This window comes from Equus quagga, chromosome 4, assembly GCF_021613505.1.
Source record: "Equus quagga isolate Etosha38 chromosome 4, UCLA_HA_Equagga_1.0, whole genome shotgun sequence".
Taxonomy (NCBI): domain Eukaryota; kingdom Metazoa; phylum Chordata; class Mammalia; order Perissodactyla; family Equidae; genus Equus; species Equus quagga.
The window spans coordinates 21,926,530-21,951,362 of record NC_060270.1 but is presented as its reverse complement, the minus strand read 5'-3'; the positions used below and the strand labels follow the sequence as shown (position 1 = coordinate 21,951,362).

The 24,833-nt window shown below is 34.9% G+C and overlaps 1 protein-coding gene across 1 annotated transcript in view; it reads right to left on the bottom strand.

The window, feature by feature from the left end:
* STXBP5L (syntaxin binding protein 5L) overlaps nt 1-24,833 on the bottom strand; it is a 352,935-nt gene that overhangs the window by 243,525 nt on the left and 84,577 nt on the right. The window contains exon 4 of the mRNA XM_046659436.1: nt 22,772-22,872. Within this exon, the coding sequence (XP_046515392.1) occupies nt 22,772-22,872 (101 nt within the window). The remainder of the gene's footprint in view (nt 1-22,771; nt 22,873-24,833) is intronic.

Genomic DNA, 24,833 nt, shown 5'->3' with positions numbered 1-24,833 from the left:
CCACTCTCATTTAATATGATCTAGCCAGTGCAATAAGGTAAAAAAAGAAAAGAAAAGGCATACACTTTGGAAAGGAGAAAATAAAACTTTTCCTACTAGCAGATGACATGTTGGTCTAAGTGGAAAGTCCCATGGAACCTACAGAAAAGAAATTCCTAGAACTAACAAGGTTGGCTCCAGAAATTGTGGCGCCCAGTACAAAATAAAGGTACAGGGTCTCTTCAAAAAGCAGAAAAAAGTATCATGAAAGGTAATAAAAGATATAACTTTTTCTTTCTTTTGCAGTCTCTATTTTTCATGGTGGTTCTTTCTAAATAAAGAAAAAGTAAAATTTTAAATTATTTGAATTTTATCATTATCCTTATATTGTGCATTACCATTTTAAATGCAAACATAAGAACAATTTAACTCATACACAGAATCACCAAATACACAATCTGTATTTTATAGCTTATAGATGCATATGTATATGGTTCTTACTAGAAAAGTGTAAACACTACACAAAGCTAACAACTGTTTTTCTTTCACTTCCTGATAACACATGATACCAACACTCTACCTTCGGCTTACTGATGAGGAAGGAAAGAAAGAAAGAAAAAGGAACTAGGGATTGCTGCATCATTCTTACTGTGTCATTATTTTCAGCATAAGTGATTAACTAATAGAGGAAAGTAACATGAATAAAAAAAAGGATATGATAAAGTTCCTTAGTCATTGGTGATTCTCAGAATATCATTGACTTCTTTCCGCATTTGAAGGAAGTTGTAAACTGTATGAAAAGTATGGTTTTTCAGGCCAGTCAGTGTCCTTGCTTTCTCAGTTGCAGATGTAATATACTTTCCTTGTGCTCATTTTGGTCTTGCTAAATTCCCATGCATTGTGGGTCCCTCAGAATTCTGGCTCATGGGACATCACAAACACTATATGCAAAGGGGGCAGCAAGAAACAGGCAACATATATGCTGTGCATCTCCCTTCTGCTCATGCACATGCTTCATTGTTTCATCAGACTTCATTTATAAACCACAAATCCAAAGATAAAATTATTAAGAATTTCAAGATGGTGAGAGCAGAGCATTTAACCAAGTACGAGTCTTTCTGAGCACAGAGCTCTGAGGAAAGACTGAGTTTTATACAAGCTTTGTGGTGGGCAGTTTAAATGCCATATGAGAATGGGGCAGCAAGAAATGGCAGAAGACACACTTACTGTACTTCTTCTGTTCACATGCATTCCCCATCGTCCTACAAAACTTAACTTATAAAACACAAGTTCAAACATAAAATTACTAAGAATTTCAAGACAGTGAAAGCAGAGCATTTAACCAAGCACAGGCCCTTCTGAGCACAGGCCCCTGTCCAACTATATAGGTTCCATGTACATAAAGCTGGTCCTGCCTAAACTAATAAAAGTGAGATAAGTAATGTTGCAGGATACAAAATGAACATAAAAAAATTAATTGTATATCTATATGCTAGCAATGAACATGTGAAACCAAAAATTTAAAGACACCATTTACACCAATAAAAAAATATTTAGGTATAAATCTAACATAACATGTACAGGACTCGCAAGCTAAAAAAAATATAAAACACTGATGAAAGAAATCAAAAAAGATTTAAATAGATGGAGAAACATACTGTATTTATGGGTTGGAAGACTCAACACAGTGAAGATATCAATTCCCCTCAAACTGATATATAGATGTAATGTAATTCCTATCAAATTTCCAGCAAGATTTTTTTCGTAGAACTAGAAAAACTTATTTTAAAATTTATATGGAAAGATAAAGGAACTAGAAAACTAACAGAATTTTGAAAGAGAAAAATTAAATTAAACGTGAGGAATCACTATACCCAATTTTAAAACTTATTATATTTAGTAACAGTGATCAAGAAGTGTGGTATTGGCAGAGGGATGGATACATTAGATCAATGGAAAGTAATAGGGAACCCAGAAATAAACCCACACAACTACGTCCAACTGAGTTTTGACAAAAGTGCAAGAGTAATTACATAGAGGAAGGATAGTCTTTTCAACAAATAGTACTAGAGCAATTTCATATCCTCCAAAAAAATGAACCTCAACCGGAATCTCACACCTCATACAAAAATTAACTCAAAATGGATTATAGATCTGAATGTAAAACTATAAAAAGTTTTTAGAAAAAAATGGGAGAAAATCTTTGCAACCTAAAGCTAGGAGAAGACACCTAGACATGATCTAGACGTGTCACCAAAACATTCACAAAATAAAAAAATTGATAATTGCATTTCCTCAAATTTTAAAAGTTTTCCCTGTGAAAGACCCTGTTAAGATAATAAAAAGACAAGCTAAAAACTGAGGGAAAATATTTGCAAAACACATATCTGATAAAGCACTCACATCTAGAATATATAAAGAATAATCACAATCCAACAACAAAATAACAAACAATCCAATTAGAAAATGGGCAGACAACATTAATAGACATTTCACCAAAGAGGATATATGGATGGAAAATAAGCACATAAAAAGATGGTCAACATTGTTAGCCATTAGATAAATGCCATTTAAAACCACAATGAGATATCACTATTTTACCTACCAGAACAGCTAAAATTAAAAAAAAAAAGATAGTGTCAAAAACAAATTCTAGTTAGGATGTGGAGAAACTGATCTCACATATTTCTGGCGGGAATATAAAATGATACAGCCACTCTGGAAAATAGTTTCACATCTTATAAAAGCAATTAACATACAACCAGCAATGGCACTCTGGACAATTATCCCAGAGAGATGAAAACTTTTGTTCACAAAAATATTTGTACACAAATATTAGTAGCAGTTTTATGTGTAATAACCAAAAACTGGAAACAACCCAGATGTCCTTCAATGGGTGAAGAACCTGTGGTACACTAATATTGTGAGATATGACTTACCAATATAAAGGAATGAACTAGTGATACACACAACTTGGATAATTTGAAAGGGAATTATGCTCAGTGAAAGAGCCAATTCCCCAAAATTATATCCTGTGTGATTCTATTTATATAACATTCTTTTTTTAAAATTTTTGTTTATGATAGTTTACAATCTTGTGAAATTTCCGTTGTACATTATTGTCAGTCGTGTTGTAGGTGCACGCCTTCACCCTTTGTGCCCACTCCCCACCCCCTCATTCCCCTGGTAGCCACTAATCTGTTCTCTTTGTCTACATGTTTAAATTCCTCATATGAGTGGAGCCATACAGAGATTGCCCTTCTCTATCTGGCTTATTTCACTTAACATAATACCCTCAAGGTCCATCCATGTTGTTGTGAATGGGATGATTTTGTTCTTTTTTTATGGCTGAGTAGTATTCCATTGTATAAATATACCATATCTTCTTTATCCAGTCATCAGTTGATGGGCACTGAGGTTTCTTCCACATCATGGCTATTGAGAATAATGCTGCAATGAACATAGGGGTACATGGGACTTTTGGAATTGCTGATTTCAAGCTCTTTGGATAGATACCCAGTAGTGGGATGGCTGGGTCATATGGCATTTCTATTTTTAATTTTTTGAGAAATCTCCATACTGTTTTCCATAGTGGCTGAACCAGTTTGCATTCCCACCAGCAATGTATAAGGGATCCTTTCTCTCCACAACCTCTCCAACATTTATCACTTTTTGTTTTGGTTATTTTTGCCATTGTAATGGGTGTAAGGTGATATCTTAGTGTAGTTTTGATTTGCATTTCCCTGATGATCAATGATGATGAACATCTTTTCATGTGCCTATTGGCCGTCCATATATCTTCTTTGAAGAAATGTCTGTTCATGTCTCCTGCCCATTTTTTGATCAGGTTGTTTGATTTTTTGTTGTTGAGTTGTGTGAGTTCTTTATATATTATGGAGATTAAGCTTTTGTCAGATGTATGACTTGCAAATATTTTTTCCCAGTTAGTGGGGTTTTTTTTGTTTCAATCCTGTTTTCCCTTGCCTTGAAGAAGCTCTTTAGTCTGATGAAGTCCCATTTGTTTACTCTTTTTATTGTTTCCCTTGTCTGAGAAGACATGGTGTCTGAAAAGATCCTTTTTATACTGATGTCAAAGAGTGTACTGCCTACATTTTCTTCTAGAAGCCTTATGGTTTCAGGTCTTACCTATAGGTCTTTGATCCACTTAGAGTTTATTTTTGTGAATGGTGAAAAAGAATGGTCAATTTTCATTCTTTTACTTGTGACTTTCCAGTTTTCCCAACACCATTTGTTGAAAAGACTTTCTTTTCTCCATTGTATGCTCTCAGCTCCTTTGTCGAAGATTAGCTGTCCATAGATGTGTGGTTTTATTTCTGGGCTTTCAATTCTGTTCCATTGATCTGTGCACCTGTTTTTGTACCAGTACCATGCTGTTTTGATTACTGTAGCTTTGTAGTATGTCTTGAAGTCAGGGATTGTGATGCCTCCAGCTTTGTCCTTTTTTCTCAAGATTGCTTAGCAATTCGGGGTCTTTTGTTGCCGTATACGAATTTTAGGACTCTTTGTTCTATTTATGTAAAGAATGTCATTGGGATTCTGATTGGGATGGCGTTGAATCTGTAGATTGCTTTAGGTAGTATGGACATTTTAACTATGTTTATTCTTCCAATCCATGTACACAGAATGTCTTTCCATTTCTATGTCGACATCCATCTCTTTCAGGAAAACCTTGTAGTTTTCATTGTATAGGTCTTTCACTTCCTTAGTTAAATGTCACCCCAAGGTATTTTATTCTTTTTGTTGCAATTGTGAATGGTATTGTGTTCTTGAGTTCTTTTGCTGTTAGTTCGTTATTAGAGTATAGAAATGCTACTGATTTATGTAAGTTGATTTTACATCCTGCAACTTTGCTGTCATTGTTGATTACTTCTAAAAGTTTTGCAATGGGTTCTTTGGGGTTTTCTATATATAAGATCGTGTCATCTGCAAACAGCGAGAGTTTCTCTTATTCCCTCCCTATTTGGATTCCTTTTATTCCTTTCTCTTGCCTAATTGCTCTGGCTAAAACCTCCAGTACTATGTTGAATAAGAGTGGTGATAGAGGGCATCCTTGTCTCATTCCTGTTTTCAGGGGGATGGTGCTCAGTTTTTGCCCATTGAGTATGATGTTGGCTATGGGTTTGTCATATACGGTCTTTATTACGTTGAGGTAATTTTCTTCTATCCCCATTTTCGTCAGAGTTTTTATCATAAATTGCTGTTGGATCTTGTCAAATGCTTTCTCTGCATCTATTGAGATGATCATGTGGTTTTTACTCCTCAATTTGTTGATGTGGTGTATCATGTTGATCGATTTGTGGATGTTGAACCATCCCTGTGTCCCTGGTATGAATCCCACTTGATCATGATGTATGATCCTTTCGATGTATTGCTGAATTCGGGCTGCCAAAATTTTCTTTAGAATTTTTGCATCTATGTTCATCAGCGTCCTTGTCAGGCTTTGGTATGAGTGTGATGTTGGCCTCACAGAATGTGTTAGGAAGTGTTCCTGGCATAGCTTGAAAAGTATAGGTATTAAATCCTCTTTGAAAGTTTGGTAGAATTCCCTAGGAAAGCCATCTGGTCCTGGGGTTTTATTCTTTGGGATGCTTTTGATTGCTGTTTCAATCTCTTTCCTTGTGATTGGTCTGTTCAGATTACCTGCTTCTTCTTGGCTTAGCTTTGGGAGATTGTAAGAGTCTAAGAATTTATCCATTTCCTCTAGGCATTTTGTTGGCATACAGTTTTTTGTAGTATTCTCTTATAATCTGTTGTAGTTCTGTGGGGTCTTGTTATTTCTCCTCTTTCACTTTCTGATTTTTTTGTTTATTTGAGCTTTCTCTCTTTTTTTCTTTGTAAGTCCGGCTAAGAGTTTGTCAATTTTATTTATCTTCTCAAAGAACCAGCTCTTTCTTTCATTGATCCTTTCTACTGCCTTTTTTGTTTCAATAGCATTTATTTCTGCTCTGATTTTTATTATTTCTCTCCTTCTGCTGACTTTGGGCTTTATTTGTTCTTCTTTCTCTAATTCAGTTAGGTGTAATTTGAGGTTGCTTATTTGGGATTTTTCTTGTTTGTTAAGGTGTGCTTGTATTGTGATGAATTTCCTTCTTAATACAGCTTTTGCTGTATCCCATATGAGTTGGTATGGCATGTTATCATTTTCATTTGTCTCTGATATTTTTTTATTTCTTCTTTAATGTCTTCAATGATACATTGCCTGTTCAATAGCATATTGTTTAGTCTCCACATCTTTGTTCCATTCTCAGATTTTTTCCTGTAATTAATTTCTAGCTTTATAGCATTATGACCGGAGAAGATGCTTGTTATTATTTCAATTTTTTTAAATTTATAGAGGCTTGCCTTGTTTCCCAACACATGGTCTATCCTTGAGAATGTTCCCTGTGCACTTGAGTAGAATGTGTATTCTGCTGTTTTTGGATGGAGTGCTCTATATATGTCTATTAAGTCCAACTATTTTAGCTTTCATTTAATTCGACTGTTTCCTTGTTGATTTTCTGTCTGGATGATCTGTCCAATCATGTGAGTGGGGTGTTGAGGTCCCCTACTATTATTGTGTTATTTTTTATATCTTCTTTTAGGTTTGTTAATAGTTGCTTTATGAACTTTGACGCTCCCGTGTTGGGTGCATAGATATTTATAAGCATTATTTCTTCTTGGAGTGTCCCTTGGATCATTACATACTGACCCTCTATGTCTCTCTTTACCTGCCTTATCTTGAAATCTACTTTGTCTGATATAAGTATTGCAACACCTGCTTTCTTTTGTTTGCCATTAGCTTGGATTATCGTCTTCAATCCCTTCACTCTGAGCCTGTATTTGTCATTGGAGCTGAGGTGTGTTTCCTGGAGGCAATAAATTGTTGGACCTTGTTCTTTAATCCATCTTGCCACTCTGTGTCTTTTTATTGGAGAGTTCAATCTGTTTACACTGAGGGTGATTATTGATGCATGAGGGCTTAATGCTGTCATTCTGTCACTCATTTTCCGGTTTTCCTGCATTTCCTTTGTTTCTCATCCTATGTGTTTTGGCCTACCCATTGACTTCTGCAGTTTCTTATTTCCTTATTTATTTTTTGTGTCTCTGTTCTGCTTTTAAGTTTAGTGGCTACCCTGAAGTTTGTATTCAGTATCTCGTGTATAACATAGTCCATTTTCTGGTGGCCTCTTATTTCCCTAGCCTAAACTGATTCAGCCCTTCTCCTCCTCCCCTCCTAAGTTATTATTGTCTTCTCTTATTCCAACTTGTGTTGTGAGTTTGTGGTTAAAGTGACAAGATTGTCTTTATTTTTGGTGTTTTCCTTCTCTTTAGCCTAATGCTATAGTTGTATATTTGCTATCCTATTCTGATTCTATCTATTTGTCCCCTTACTCTGTGTTTTGTGATCTCTTTCTCCCTTTTTTTTTCTTTTTTCAGGTATGAGGGCCTTCTGGAGGATTTCTTGTGGGGGAGTGGGTCTTGTGGCTACGAAGTCTCTTAGCTTTTGTTTGTCTGGGAAAGATTTAATTTCTCCCTGATAGCTGAAGGATATTTTTGCTAGATAGAGTATTCTTGGCTGAAGATTGTTATCTTTTAAAGTTTTGAATATGTCATTCCAATCTTTCGCAGCTTGTAAGGTTTCTGCAGAGAAATCCGCTGAAAGTCTGATAAGGGTTCCTTTGTAGGTTATTTTCTTTTGCCTTGCTGCCCTGAGTATTCTTTCTTTGTCATTCACTTTTGCCAGTTTTACTACTATATGCCTTGCAGTAGGTCCTTTTACAATGACATATCTAGGAGTCCTGAAAGCTTCCTGCACACACATCTCTCTCATTCCCTAGATTTGGGAAGTTCTCTGCTATTATTTCTTTGAGCATGCTTTCTGCTCCATACTCCTTTTCTTCTCCCTCAGGGATACCAATAATTCTTATATTGCATTTCCTCATTGAGTCAGCTATTTCTCAGATATTTTCTTCATTCCCTTTTAGTCTTAGTTCTCTCTCTTCCTCTGTCTGGACCCATTCAGCCTGTCTATCTTTGATTATGCCGATTTGCTCCTCTATGGCATCCACACGGGCATTCAGGGAATCCATATTATGTTTTATTTCTTCCACTGTATTTTTCATCTCTAGTATTTCTGATTGATTCTTCTCTATAGTTTCAATCTCTTTTGTGAAGTAACTCCAGAACTCATTGACTTGTTTCTCTATATTTTCCTTTACCTCATTGAGTTTTTTGATGATAGCTATTCTGAATTAATTATCATTTAGTTTACTTATTTCTGAGTCCTCAGGACATAATTCTGGGTGCTTGTTTTCCCTCTGGTCTGGAGATTTGATGAATTGACAGATGCTGGAAGATGGATGGATGCTGGAAGATGGACGGGTCTTCCCCATTGTGATATTATTCGGTTGCAGTTACAGCCTGTCACCACTAGATGGGGGTTGAGAGCTGCATATTCTGAGCCCTCCGCCTTCAGCCAACGTGGCCCGGCACAGTGCAGGTTAGGGGGTGAGGGCACTTTCTCTTCCATGCACACCTGCGTTTCCCAATCAGCTCTTGCTATCTGCTCTCCAGGGGTCTTGGCTTGATGCAGTCACCCCACACGAAAGCTTTCACCCCATTAGAGGGCTTCCATCTGGGCTGCAAGGGCCCTAGGGAGTCCTGGGTGATCCTGCTGACATGTGGTCCTACCCCGACTCCTTCCCTCACAGAGCCTCCTGTGGCAGTGATCCCAGTCTTTAGGGGAGGGAATGAAGTTCTCTCTTACCCTGTTCCAGCTCCTCCAAGGGGGCTCCAGCCTCTCTGCCCTCATTTGGCCGCTGTGGGTCTCTGAGGATTCCTGTGCTATTAGAATATTTTTTGTTGGAATATGATTGCTCCTTTTTGTTGTATGTTGGAGGGGAGAGAGTCCCGGGCAAGCTCACTCTGTCATGACGCTGACATTGCTCCCTATATAACATTCTTGAATGACAAAATTATCGAAATAGAAAACAGATTAGTGAATTGCAGGGGTTAAGAATGAGATGGGGAGGGAGGGGAGTGAGTGTAACTATGAAGGTATAGCACAAGAAAGATGTTTATTGCAGTAGAACAGTTTTGTATCTTAATTGTAGTTGTGGTTACACAAGTGTAAACATGATAAAATTGAATATAACTATGTATACTCAACTACATACACACAAATGAGTGCACATAAAGTTGGTGAAATCTGAATCTGTGGATTATACAATGTCAATCCCCTGGTTGATATTGTACTATAGTTATATATTATTACTGAGGGAAACTAGGTGAAGGGAACAAAACCTCTCTGTACTATTTTTGCAACTTCCAGCAAATATACAATTATTTCAAAATAAGTTTTCTAAAAAGTGAAATAATACAAACAAAAACTGAGAAATTTCATCCTATCAAACCTTTAGTAAAATAAGAGATTTCTTCAGACAAGAGGAAATTAATCCAAACAGAATTACAGAAAGAGAAGAGAATCAAAATTAAAAATAAATATATATTAGTAAAAATATATTACTATAAACTGAATATTGACATACTAAACTATATTAGTAATACGTTATAGAGTTTAATATGAATGTAGAATTACATACAACCCATCAATAATGCAAAACGCAAGGTGGTATGGTAAATGGAGGTGAAGTTTAAGTTACTGTCCTTATCAAAGAAATGGTAAAAGAAATACTGTTGTAGACTGAAATAAGCGATGTGACATGTTAAAATCTCTAAGGTAACCCCCTTCACTCTTTCACAAAAAAGAATGAAAAAATATATATTAACTTCATATAGGGAAATTAGGACAATAAAAAGTTTAAGTAAAAGAAAGCAAGGAAAATAAAAAAAACATAAAAATTAGAGTGAAATAAAAAATCACAGACAGTAGATATAAATCTAGATATATAAGTAAATTATATTAAATGTAAATATACCAAGACAAAACCAAGAATGTCAGATTGATTTTTTAAATTATATGCTTACAAAAAGAACATAGAAAGTTGACAATAAAATCGTGGGAAAATAAATACTATGCAAACACTAACCAAGAAAAGCTGGTATAGCCATACAAATATCAACAATGTATATTTTAAAACAAGATATATTACTAAAGAGAAAGGAGATACTTCATAATGATAAAAGAATAGACATATACGGAAGATAGGACAACTCCAAATCTGTATGCATCCAACAATTTAGCTTCAGAACGTATAAATTATTAATATTAAAAGGAGAAATAGTCAAATCTAGAATCATAGTGGGAGATTTTAACACTCCTCACTCAATACCAAATAGAACAAATACAAATATAAATCAGTAATAATTTAAATATCTCAACAACACAATTAACAAATCTGGTCTAATTTACATATATAGAACACGAATCCAACAATAGATGAGTAAAAATTCAATTTGTGCACATTTACCAACATTGTTCATATTCTGGATCACAGAAGAAGTCACAACAAATGCCAAAAGAACTAAAATCACATAGATGATGATCTCTCCAAAGTAGCAATTTATTGTTTACTAGCAATAAAAAAGATAAATAGAAAACCTCCAACAGCTTAGAAATTAAGTCATTTCTAAATAACAGAAAATTCAAAGAGAAATTATAAAATATTTTAGCTTCACATTAATGAAAATAAGACAAACCTAAAATCTCTGAGATGCAGCTAAAACAGTAATATTTAGAGGAAAAATTATAGCCTAAATTCATGTGTTAGAAAAGAAGAAATATTAAATCAACCATCTCAAGAATCTAGTTAAAAGTTAATCAAACCTGGGGCGGAGCAAAATGGTGGGGTGAGCTGACCCAGGATTCTCTCCCCTCCAAAATACAACAAAAGATTGGAAGAACTGAATTTCAGAGAACAAAAATAATGCCAGCTCGTTAGAGACCTACAATACCAAGAAGGCGGAGATCATAACCTTGCTTACACCCTCGGAGGCGCTGGAACGGTAGGAGAGAACATCGCTCCCTGCCCTAGAGTCTGCGATCGCTGCGGCGCGGGTCAGGAAGGAGCGGGGGAGGGGCCGCGTGACCCGGGGATCATCCAGGACTCCTGCCGCTGATTCAGTGGAGACCCGCTGATGGGGGGAAAGCTTCCATCCGCGGGGACCCTATAAATCAAGGGCCTTGGGAGACCAGAGAACAGAACTGATCTGAACCCAGACCAGCGCGTGTGAGTAACAGCCCCTCCCCACTAACAAAGCCAGTGGGCGCAGCCATCTTGCCCCGAAGGCGGAGAGCTAACACGCCGCTCTCGACCCCCATCTAGTGGCGACAGGCTGTAACTGCAACTGAATTCTACCACCATGAGAAAAAACCGCTCCTCTACCATCCAGCAATTTATAAAAGCCCCAGACCAGAAGGAAAACAATAAAAACACAGAATTAAGTCCTGAGGACTTGGAATTAGGTAAACTAAGTGATAATGAGTTCAGAGCAGCTATAATCAAAAAACTCAATGAGGTAGAGAGAAAGATAGAGAAACAAGCCGAGTTCTGGAGTTACTTCACAAAAGAGATTGAAATCATAAAGAAGAATCAAACAGAATTTCTTGAGATGAAAAACACAATGAACCAGATAAAACAGAATACGGATTCCCTGAATGCCCGTGTAGACAACCTAGAGGAGCAAATCAGCATAATCGAGGACAGACAGGCTGAATGGCGCCAGACAGAGGAAGAAGGAGAACTAAGAATTTAAAAAAATGAGGAAAATCTCCAAGAGATAATGGATTCAATGAGGAGTAAGAACATAAGGATCATAGGAATTCCTGAGAATATGGAAAAGGAAAATGGAGCAGAAAGTGTGCTTAATGAAATTATTGAAGAGAATTTCCCAAATCTAGGGATCAACGGAGAAATGTGTGTAGAGGAGGGTTTTAGATCTCCTAGATTTGTCAATGTAAAAAGACCCACCGCACGGCACATAATAGTAAAGTTGGCAAGTAGGAATGATAAAGAAAGAATACTCAGGGAAGTAAGAAAAAAAAAGAGAATAACCTATAAAGGAGCCCCTATCAGACTGTCAGCGGATTTCTCTACAGAAACTCTACAAGCTAGGAGAGAATGGAGTGATATATTCAAGGCTTTAAAGGATAAAAACCTTCAGCCAAGAATACTCTATCCAGCAAGAATTTCCTTCAGATATGAGGGAGAAATTAAATCTTTTCCAGACAAACAAAAGTTAAGGGAATCTGTAACTAAAAGCCCTCCATTACAAGAAATCCTCAAGAAGGCTCTCATACTTGAAAAAAGAAAAAAGGGAGAAAGGGGACACAAGCCACAGACTAGGGAGACCGATGGATAGAACCAGAACAGGAGAGCAAATATTCAACTATAGCATTAGGGTAAAAATAAGGAAACAACCAAAACAAGGACGATCTTAGCACTCTAACTACAAATTAATAAGATGAGTTGGAATAAAAAATGAAAATAATTATTTAGGAGGGGAAGAGCAAAGGGTCTAAATCAGTATTGGTCAAGTAAGTAAGAGACCACCAGAGAATAGACTATATTATACACGAGATTCTAAATACAAACTTCAAGGTAGACACTAAAATAAAGTACAGAACAGAGTCACAAATCATAGATAAGGAAAAATCTAAGAAACCCAGCATAAGAAATTGCAGTATTAAATGGGTAGTCTAAAGCACACAGGAAAAGAAACACAGTAAAACAAGATAATGAGCGACAGATTGACAGCATTAAGTCCACATGCATCAATAATCACTCTCAATGTGAACGGATTGAACTCTCCAATAAAAAGACACAGAGTGGCAAAATGGATTAAAGAACAAGATCCAACAATTTGTTGCCTCCAGGAAACACACCTCAGCCCCAAGGACAAACACAGACTCAGGGTGAAGGGGTGGAGGACAATACTTCAAGCAAATAGCAAGGAAAAAAAGGCAGGTGTTGCAATTCTCATATCAGACCAAGTGGATTTCAAAATAAGACAGGTAAAGAGAGACACAGAGGGACAATATATAATGATCAAAGGGACACTTCATCAAGAAGAAATAACGCTTATAAATATCTATGCACCCAACACAGGAGCACCAAGATTCATAAAGCAACTATTAACAGACCTGAAGGAAGATGTTAAAAACAACACAATAATAGTAGGGGACCTCAACACCCCACTCACATCAATGGACAGATCATCCAGACAGAAAATCAACAAGGAAATAGTGGAGCTGAATGAAAAACTAAAACAATTGGACTTAATAGACATATATAGATCACTCCACCCTGAAGGAGCTGAATACACATTCTTCTCAAGTGCACATGGAACATTCTCTAGGATAGACCATATGTTGGGAAACAAGGCAAGCCTCTATAAATTAAAAAAAATTGAAATAATAACAAGCATCTTCTCAGATCATAGTGCTATAAGGCTAGAAATTAATTACAAGAAAAAAGCTGAGAAAGGCACAAAGATGGGGAGACTAAACAACACACTACTGAACAAGCAATGGATCATTGAAGAAATTAAAGAAGAAATAAAAAAATACCTGGAAACAAATGAAAATGATAGCATGCCATACCAACTCATATGGGATAGAGCAAAAGCTGTATTAAGAGGAAAATTCATCGCAATACAGGCACATCTTAACAAACAAGAAAAATCCCAAATAAGCAACCTTAAAGCACACCTAACTGAACTAGAGAAAAAAGAACAAATGAAGCCCAAAGTCAGCAGAAGGAGAGAAATAATAAAAATCAGAGCAGAAATAAATACTATTGAAACGAAAAAGGCAGTAGAAAGGATCAATGAGACAAAGAGCTGGTTTTTTGAGAAGATAAATAAAATTGACAAACCACTAGCCAGACTTACAAAGAAAAAAAGGGAGAAAGCTCAAATAAACAAAATCAGAAATGAGCGAGGAGAAATAACAACCGACTCTGCAGAAATACAACAGATTATAAGAGAATACTACAAAAAACTATATGCCAACAGAATGGATAACCTAGAGGAAATGGATAAATTCCTGGACTCCTACAATCTCCCAAAGCTCACTCAAGAAGAGGCAGACAATTTGAACAGACCAATCACAAGGAAAGAGATTGAAACAGCAATCAAAAGCATCCCAAAGAATAAAACCCCAGGACCAGATGGCTTTCCTGGGGAATTCTACCAAACTTTCAGAGAGGATTTAATACCTATCCTTTTCAAGCTATTCCAAAAAATTAGGGAAGATGGAACACTTCCTAACACATTCTATGAGGCCAACATCACGCTGATACCAAAACCTGACAAGGACACCATGAGAAAAGAGAACTACAGGCCAAATCACTGATGAACATAGATGCAAAAATTCTAAACAAAATTTTGGCAACCAGAATTCAGCAATTCATCAAAAGAATCATACATCAGGATCAGGTGGGATTCATACCAGGGACACAGGGATGGTTCAACATCCGCAAATCAACCAACGTGATACACCACATCAACAAACTGAGGAATAAAAACCACATGATCATCTCAATAGATGCAGAGAAGGCATTTTACAAGATCCAACAGCCATTTATGATAAAAACTCTGAACAAAATGGGCATAGAAGGAAACTACCTCCACATAATAAAGGCCATATACGACAAACCCATAGCCAACATCATACTCAATGGGCAAAAACTGAACCCCATCCCCCTGAAAACAGGAACAAGACAAGGATGCCCTCCATCACCACTCTTATTTAACATAGTACTGGAGGTCCTGGCCAGAGCAATCAGGCAAGAAAAAGGAATAAAAGGAATCCAAATAGGGAAGGAAGAAGTGAAACTCTCGCTGTTTGCAGACGACATGAGCTTATATATAGAAAACCCCAAAGAATCCATTGGAAAACTGTTAGAAGTAATCAATAACTACAGCAAAGTTGCAGGGTATAAAATCAATTTGCATAAATCAGTAGCATTTCTATACTCCAGTAATTAACCAACAGAAAAAGAACTCAAGAATACAATACCATTCACAATCGCAACAAAAAGAATAAAATACCTTGGGGTAAATTTAACTAAGGAAGTGAAGGACTTATATAATGAAAATTACAAGGCCTTTCTGAGAGAATTGGATGACGACATAAGGAGATGGAAAGACATTCCATGTACATGGATTGGAAGAATAAACATAGTTAACATGTCTATTCTACCTAAAGCAATCTACAGATTCAACGCCATCCCAATCAGAATCCCAATGACATTCCTTACAGAATTAGAACAAAGAATCCTAAAATTCATATGGGGCAACAAAAGACCCCGAATTGCTAAAGCAATCCTGAGAAAAAAGAACAAAACGGGAGGCATCACAATCCCTGACTTCAAAACATACTACAAAGCTACAGTAATCAAAACAGCATGGTACTGGTACAAAAACAGGTGCACAGATCAATGGAACAAAATTGAAAGCCCAGAAATAAAACCACACATCTATGGACAGCTTATCTTTGACAAAGGAGCTGAGGGCATACAATGGAGAAAAGAAAGTCTTTTCAACAAATGGTGCTAGGAAAACTGGAAAGCCACATGTAAAAGAATGAAAATTGACCATTCTTTTTCACCATTCACCAAAATAAACTCAAAATGGATTAAAGACCTAAAGGTGAGACCTGAAACCATAAGGCTTCTGGAAGAAAACGTAAGCAGTACACTCTTTGACATCAGTATTAAAAGGATCTTTTCGGACACCATGCCTTCTCAGAGAAGGGAAACAATAGAAAGAATAAACAAATGGGACTTCATCAGATTAAAGAGCTTCTTCAAGGCAAATGAAAACAGGATTGAAACAAAAAAACAACCCACTAACTGGGAAAAAATATTTGCAAGTCATATATCTGACAAAGGCTTAATATCCTTAATATATAAAGAACTCTCACAACTCAATCACAAAACATCAAACAACCCAATCAAAAAATGGGCTGGAGACATGAACAGACATTTCTCCAAAGAAGATATACTGATGGCCAATAGGCACATGAAAAGATGCTCATCATCGCTGATCATCAGGGAAATGCAAATCAAAACTACACTAAGATATCACCTTACACCTGTTAAAATGACAAAAATATCTAAAACTAATAGCAACAAATGTTGGAGAGGTTGCGGAGAAAAAGGAACCCTCATACACTGCTGGTGGGAATGCAAACTGGTGCAGCCACTATGGAAAACAGTATGGAGATTCCTCAAAAAACTAAAAATAGAACTACCATACGATCCAGCCATCCCACTACTGGGTATTTATCCAAAGAGCCTGAAGTCAGCAATCCCAAAAGTCCTATGCACCCCAATGTTTATTGCAGCACTGTTTACAATAGCCAAGACGTGGAAGCAACCTAAGTGCCCATCAACACACGAATGGATAAAGAAGATGTGGTACATATATACAATAGAATACTACTCAGCTGCAAAACAGAACAAAATCATTCCATTTGCAATAACATGGATGGACCTTGAGAGAATTATGCTAAGTGAAACAAGCCAGTAAGAGAAAGATAATCTGTGTATGACTCCACTCATATGAGGAATTTAAAACTATGGACCAAGAACAGTTTAGTGGATACCAGGGGAAAGGTGGGGTTGGGGGTGGGCACAAAGGGTGAAGTGGTGTACCTACAACATGACTGACAAACATTAATGTACAATTGAAATTTCACAAGATTGTAACCTATCAATAACTCAATAAAAAAAAATAAAAAAAATAAAAAAATAAAAAAGTTAATCAAACCTAACAAAAGCAGCATGGAGCAGAAATCAATGAACTAGAACATGTGTACAGTCGAGGAAATCAACAAATCTATTAAAATCATAAATCTACCAAAGTGATAAATCCCCAGAAGATTGAGGAAGAAAAAAAAATAACTCACAAATCACCAATATTAGGAATAGAAAACAGAAAATTACTATACAGACTCTACTGTTAAGGCTAATAAATTTGAAAATTTTGATGAAGAGGACAAATTTCTTCAAAAACAAAACTTACCAAAACTGACTCAAGAAGAAACAGAATATCTGAATATTCCTATACCTATTAAGGAAATTGAATATGACATTTAAAATCTTCCCACAGTGAAAAACCCAGGCCCAGATTGGTGATTTTTTTCAAATTTTAAGAAAGAAACAACAGTATCTTTCACAAATATTTGTAGAGCATAGCAAAGGGACACATTCCTACATTCTTTTTATAAGGTTAGAATAACTATGACATGAGAACCTAACAGGGAATTCAAAAGAAAGGAAATCTACATTCTAAGCTCTTGTTAACATAGATAGAATACTCTCAAATAACTCATTAGCAAAATATTAGCAAATCCAGCATATATAATAATACTAATACATCACAAAAGTTGCATTTATTCTGGGAAGACAAGGGTCATTTAACATGCAAAGATCAATTGATGTCTTTTACCACATTAACAGATAAAAAGGAAAAAAATTGCACGATCATCTCAATAGACACAAAAACAACTGTGATAAAATTCAACATCCATTCAGATTTAAGAATATATATGCTTATAAAAAAATTAGCAGCAAAAGAAACTTCCTTAGAGAAGTTTCCATATGTTAAGCAAACATATACTTAAAACTGAAATAATGAAAATATTCCCCCTAAGATCAGAGACAAGAAAAGCATTGGCCTTGACTTTTTTATTCCATATTGCATTGGAAGTCTACAGTGAACAGATTCTAAGGGTGTCTCCATGATCCCAATCTCCATCTCCTGATATTCTTGTCCTTGCATAATGCCCTTCCCCTTCAGTGTGCACAGGACCTGTGTCCTGCATTTAACACATACAATATGGCAAAGGTCATGGGATGTCACTTCCATCACTAAATTACATATGATTGTGACATCTATCTTTTGCGGAGACTCTCTCCCTTATTGGTTTTGAAGAAGCCTATGGAGAAGGCCATACAGCAAGCAACTGAGGATGGCCTCTGGTCAATAGCAAAAAGCTGAGGTCCTTAATCCAACAACTTGTTAGGAAACTGAATGGATCATTTCACAATCAAGCCTCATATGATGCCATGGCCCTGGTTAGCCAACTTACTTGCAGTTTGTGAGACCCTGAAGTAGAAAATCCAGCTAAGCCATGCCTACTCTCTTGACCCATAAGTTATGAGATAATAAATGTATGTTGTTTTAAGTCACCAAATTTGTGGTATTATTGTTACACAGAAATAAATAACTAATACAAGGTCCTAACCAGTGCAATAAGGTAATAAAAAGAAATAAAGATATATATATATAAACTATAAAGAAGGAAATAGAACTGTCATTATTTGAAGATGGCATGATAGTATACGTAGGAAAATCTACCACGGGTAAACAATTTGAATTATTAATTGAATTTAAGCAAAGTCACTAGATACAAAGCCAACATATAAAAGTCAATTATATTTCCATATTCCAAGAAAAAACATATAGAAAATGATATTTTAATATAATTTTATCATTAAGTATCATTTATATGATTGTAATTTTTTCAATTTATAATAGCATTAAAAATATCAAATATTTATGACTAAACCTAATAAAACTGTGGAAGACTTCTAAAGAGAAATCTACAAATTTTATTTAGCGAACTCAAAGAAGACCTAAGTAAATGGAGGGATATAACATGTACCATGTTCATAGACTGAATGAATTAATGTTGTCATTGTCAATGACAATGAACTAATATTACTGTCCCCCATCAACATGTGAAATGTCAGTTCTCTCTAACTGATCTACAGATTCAAAGTATTTCCAATCAAAATCTCAGCAAATGTGTTTGTGGAATATGACAACCTCTTTCTAAAATTTAAATGGACAGAGAAAAGTTAATTATAAGCAAGAGAACAGAAGTAGAATGGTTAATCAAATTGAAGAATACGATTAAATTGAATACTATATAAAAATGAAAATAAACCACAGCTACAAGCAACATTGATGAAACATAAATATAATGAGCAAAAGAAGCCAAACACGAACAAGTATATACGTATAACTCCATTTCTATAATTGTCGAAAACAATAGACAAAACTAATCTATAGTGTTTGAAATCAGGATAGTGGTACACCCAGGGGTTAAGTAGTGATTGGAAGGTAACACAGAAGGGTTTCTGTGGTCTAGTAATTTTCTGTTTCTTGATTTGTGAGTTTATTACATGGGTGTAAAATTATTTCAAGGAGTACACAATATTTACACAGTTTCTTGATAATTCAGTAACATTTACACACACACCAAAAAAAAGAATAAGGAAGCTTTTCATGTACTGATTAGGAATGATCTTTAGAACATATTATAAAGAGAAAAAAGCAAGATACAAAACTGTTTGTATAACATGCTACAATTTGTGTAACAGAAATATGTATTTTCATATTTGCTTATATACGCACAAGAAAGAAAATTATGTTACATATAATATTTCTTTATATATTTACGTAATGAATCTCACAAGAAATTCATAACTCTGCTTGCCTCTGCTGATGGGCACTAAGAGTCCAGGGGACAGGAACTGTAGAAAGATCCTTCACTGTATATACAACTTGTATCTTTTGAATGTCAAACCAGGCAAATATGTTAATTATTCAGGAATTTTAAAAGAAAAATAATTCAAATTACCTTTATAAAGCAATAAAATATTTTAAATTTGTGTTATGAATTGTGTCACCAAAAGACAACTCTGATAGATCAAATGGCTGAAGATTTAATAGAGTTCTTAACAGAATATTCCTTCCCTGCAGTTTAGCTAAGATTCCTTAGAGTACTCTGATGATATTAATTAGCAGAATGCCACAGACAGAAAAAATAAACTCTGATATAACAAGTACAAATAATTTAAAGTCTGTATATCACAGCCTACATATTGAATTTTACTTGAAAACCATATGAAACAACTCTATGCTTTCCCTAACATTACACAATTTATGATCGGTGATAGCAAGGGCTGTAAATATGCCTAAATGTGAATGTTTGATTTATTCAGTTTTCATATCATGCATCACAGAAATCAAAACAGTGTCTCTTCCATATTTAGGTTTAAATCATATTTGAAAGGAATCCAAGGATCACCCACCAGAAGAAGCTGGAATATCTAAACCTACTTCTCAAAATGAAGGCTGGTTGCTGCCTTCAAAGATTGTAAGACCAAAAGCTGAAGGTGTCCTAATAAAAAAAAAAAAAACACTAAAATTTATAGCATAAATTATATAACCTAAATATATATACATATACGTATATGTATATATGTATGTATATATGTGTGTGTATATATATATATATATATATGGCATAAAGATAAGGATATACAGAAATTTACATAGTTAAACGGCTAATTTAAGAGGGCTTAGAGTTCCAAAAGATGCTTGGTTAAATTCTCCTTTATAAACCTAAACCTCCCATTTACCACATTTAAGGAGAATTTTCTTCTTCCACAATACATTGTGATAGTTAATGACTATTCTCAAGTCAAGATAATTAACGATTATTCTCAAATTCAAGATAATGAATTTATCTTTCTCAAAAAGACAAATATCACATTTTTTGCAAACACTAAAATAGTCAATGCTTGAAAGTTCCTATGATTTAAGCTTGTCCAAAATCTGTCAGCTTGCTTGTTTATGTTGTTACCAGTTAAATTCACCTCAACTGAGATAAAATTATAATTGGAAATTATCACCATCAATTATTTCTTCCCCTAAAAGGGCCATAAAAGGAGTCAGAACATTTCCTTCAACATTCCAATTGTGAGGGGAAAAAACCCCATCGTGTCCATTAACACAAAAGCATAGGGCCAGATCTACTCAAACCATTGAAACAAATAAACAAAAAACCTTACAAGTGGTAAAGAAATAGAAATATTATAACAACTCTTGACTGATCTTTAAATTTTTCAATATCCTGAAATTTCTGCTACGGTAGTTATTTTAAAATTTAAGATAAAATAACCAACATTAGACCTAATCTAAAGAAAGATATCCTATCTAGTTTTAGCAAATGTCTAAAATATAAATTCCCTCCTCTCAAAAAATACTAGATATAATGGGGCTGGCCCCGTGGTCGAGTGGTTAAGTTTGCACGCTCCACTGCAGGCGGCCCAGTGTTTCGCTGGTTTGAGTCCTGGGCATGGACATGGCACTGCTCATCAAACCACGCTGAGGCAGCGTCCCACATGCCACAACTAGAAGGACCCACAACGAAGAATATACAACTATGTACCGGGGGACTTTGGGGAGAAAAAGGAAAAATAAAAAAAAAATCTTAAAAAAAAAATAATAATAAATAAAAAAAATAAAAAAATAAAAATAAAAAAATACTAGATATAAGAAAAATTTCTATTGATGCTGAATCCTAAAATACTATGGATGTAAAACTTATGAATACTACTCAGAATATTGAGGGTTAATGATTTGAACAGTATAGGGTGCATATGAAAAGAAAAAGAGAAAGCTTCAGGGAGAAAAAGGAAGAATGTCTGTATAGCTGCCATCCTTTTTTCTCACCATACCCATAAAAACAAATTTACCTCATTAAGCTCTGCCCATATAGTGCTGATTCCTTATGAACTATTGTTATTCAACAAAATAAAATGAGCACTATCTTGAGCTCTCAGCAAAGACTGCCTGCCTCTATTATTCACCTATTTCAGTTTGAATAGTACTTGCTAATTTGTATAAATTTACTTCTCAAAGGTTTCTTTTCCTTTCATTAACATCAAATTTTCCTGTGATGGCCCTGCCCATTCACTGCAAAGAGTCTGATTGTTTTCCAAATAGTAAACAAATTTACTTTATAGTTAAATTACAGAGACAGGTAATAAAACACAAATTTTACTTCATCTCAGGTGGATTATCAGTTAAGTGGATGTGTGTTTATGTTCTAGGCCTCGTTGAATCCCACATTAGAAACATTAAAATTTGGTACAGTTTGTTACAAATAAAATCTAAAAACTTTTCCCATACTCATTCATATAATTTCCTCTTTCTGATTATTAATATTCATTATAAAATGGAGGAATCTGAATTTTGATCAAATAACCCTCTTTGAAAACATTAATCTTGGATGTGTAGTGTTCCTCAATAATTAGTACCAATATTCTTGGATATCTAAAACTTTTGTCACAATTTTTTTTAACATAAAAAAATATTTAAGCAAAATGGTGAAAGTGTAGGAGGTACTTGCCACGATCAAAAGGCGTAGAAGTACATTTAGTATTTATCTAACTTTTAAATTTTAGGTCACGGTTTTCAACTCCCTGGCCTCGAGAAAAGAATACATCATTGCTGAAGTACTGGTTTGTAGTGAGAAGAACAAAAATGTTAGGAGTTCCCCATTAGCAGATGACTGAATCTAAATCAATTATGAATTTTCTATGAAGTAAACTATTACAAAGCAAGTATAAACATTAAATTATTTCTAGCTACTAAGATTATGAAAAAACAGTCTTTCAAAAGTTAACCTGAAACTTGCTCAGGAAATAATTTTGCTGTGCATTAAGAAATTGTTTAGAGCCAGCCCTGATGGCCTAGCAGTTAAAGTTTGGTGTGCTCCGCTTCAGTGGCCCAGGTTCGGTTCCTGGGAGTAGAACCACACAACTCATCTGTCAGTACCTGTGCTGCAGGAGCAGCTCACAAAAAAGAACTTTAGGACTTATAACTAGAATATACAACTATGTACTGGGGCTTTGGGGAGGAGAAAAAAAAAGAGAGAGAGGAAGATTGGCAGCAGATATTAGGTCAGGGTGAATCTTTCCCAGCAAAAAAAAAAAAAAAAGAAATTGTTTAATTCATACATTCTTACCGTTCTCGATTAAATTTAAGAGAATGAAGAATAGCTGGCCTTTTTTGTCTAAGATTCCACAAATGAAGTGTGTCATCTGAACTTGCACTGACCAAAGCACCCTGGAACAAAAAGAAGACAAAGTGAGTGATTTACTTAATTTAGGATTTTTTGTGAAGCAAAAACAACAAGTTGAACAATTTACTGATTTTTTCACTGCTGGAAGAGTTATTTGTATCTATATCACCCAGAGATACAAGGAAGGACAATCGCACATATTTCAATCAGGAAGGCTAAGGATGCTGAAAATGGAAGAAGCAAGTGAAGCAAGTGAACTACTGCATACGGATTGGTCGGGATGACCAGCTCAAGGAATATGCATTTACCAATAGAAAGAAAGAATTACTGTAAGCATCATTGTGACTACTGAGGTATTTTTAACATAAAATTTTCTTTGGAAATTTTCTTTGGAAAAAACTAAGTTTAATTTTTTTTGTTTCTTTTAGTCACATATATACTATGTAGCTTTACAGAGAAGTAAATATCCAACCCAGTTTTAAAACTGCAATCTGATCATATAAAAATTCACCATTTGTAAGAATTTTCTACATAGTTGGAAAATATATATTCTTCCTAAAAAGTATATCTGGTGTATTTTAATTTGTTTTTATAGTTCAAGTTTCATCTGCGATAAAAGAAAACATCTATAATAAAACATTTCTTCAACTAGATTTCAGTATAACTACAGAAACAACACTAACATTCTTTTTATACAAAACCTAAATACAAATTAATCCTATTTCAAATACAATAGAATGTTTTCTACCTCTTAATATGGCACACACCATATGGGCAGATAACTAGCTGCCATATATGACTTCACACACACACGTATATACACACATATATATATACATATATATATGTATATATATACACACACACACACACACACACACACAAACTATTTATTTCACTGAGTTAAGTAAGATCATCTTAAACTATGTCAGAACTTCTAGTATTATGAGTTTCCCAGCTAAAAATGTCAATGCTTGTCCTATGACACAGCCTGAAGCTACTCTAGAGTATTGAATGTGTTCTGTAAAAGAGATCTTGCAGAATCACGGTGCTCCTGAGATACCTAAAATTCTTTTCATATTTTCCAAAGAACTCTGTTACAAGTAACCGTTCACAGTTTATAACACCAATCACAGACATCAAAATGATTACCCTCTTTAGATGATAGGAAGAACTATATTGAAATCCCTATAATTTATTTCTTCTTTAGGAATTAGAGGAGAGAATAAGATAGAAATAAAAATGCTCTTTCATAAAAATTCCTAAGACAAAAATGCTCATATAGCCTATGATGGATCCCTTTCTATTACATACCTGTGATTTTAGTCTCAAAGAAGAATAACTTTTAACACACCAATCATAATCAGAGAACATATCCATTAAAAATATTTAAAAATTTCTATAATTTGCATATTTGTAATAAATACACATGTTCAAAGAGGTACACATTGATATATACATTTTAACATGAACTCATAGATAATTACATTCCATGCAATAAAATGCACCCTACACATGTCTTGAGGATTTTTATGTTTGTTTGCTTGTTTTACTTGTAAACTGTTCCCAAATGTTTCATATATACAAACTGGAAAATTATTTGGATTGCTTGCCACAATTTTTTTTCAGATATAAGGCACCGATCTCATTTCTCAGGAAAGTGGAAATTCACTTGGGATAGGACAGAATGTGATATATGAAATTAAGAAAACATTCTCTACAGTAAATAGTTATGTGCTACACAGGAGATATAACATGTCAAAGGCAATGGAATTAAAATAAAGCAGCATATGTTCAATAATAGTGTAATAGATGAATAAATCTAGGGAGGAAGTCAGTATTGTAGTTCTCTGATAAAACTAAGAGGTAACTTAGTGGAGGGAAGTGAACAGGACCACTGAGCATAACAGCACCAAAAGAGATATAAGACACATGAAAGCAAGCACATCAGCAGGGTGTCTAAGGCTCATTTACAAAAGCAAAGTGAATCTACAAGAAGCACTAC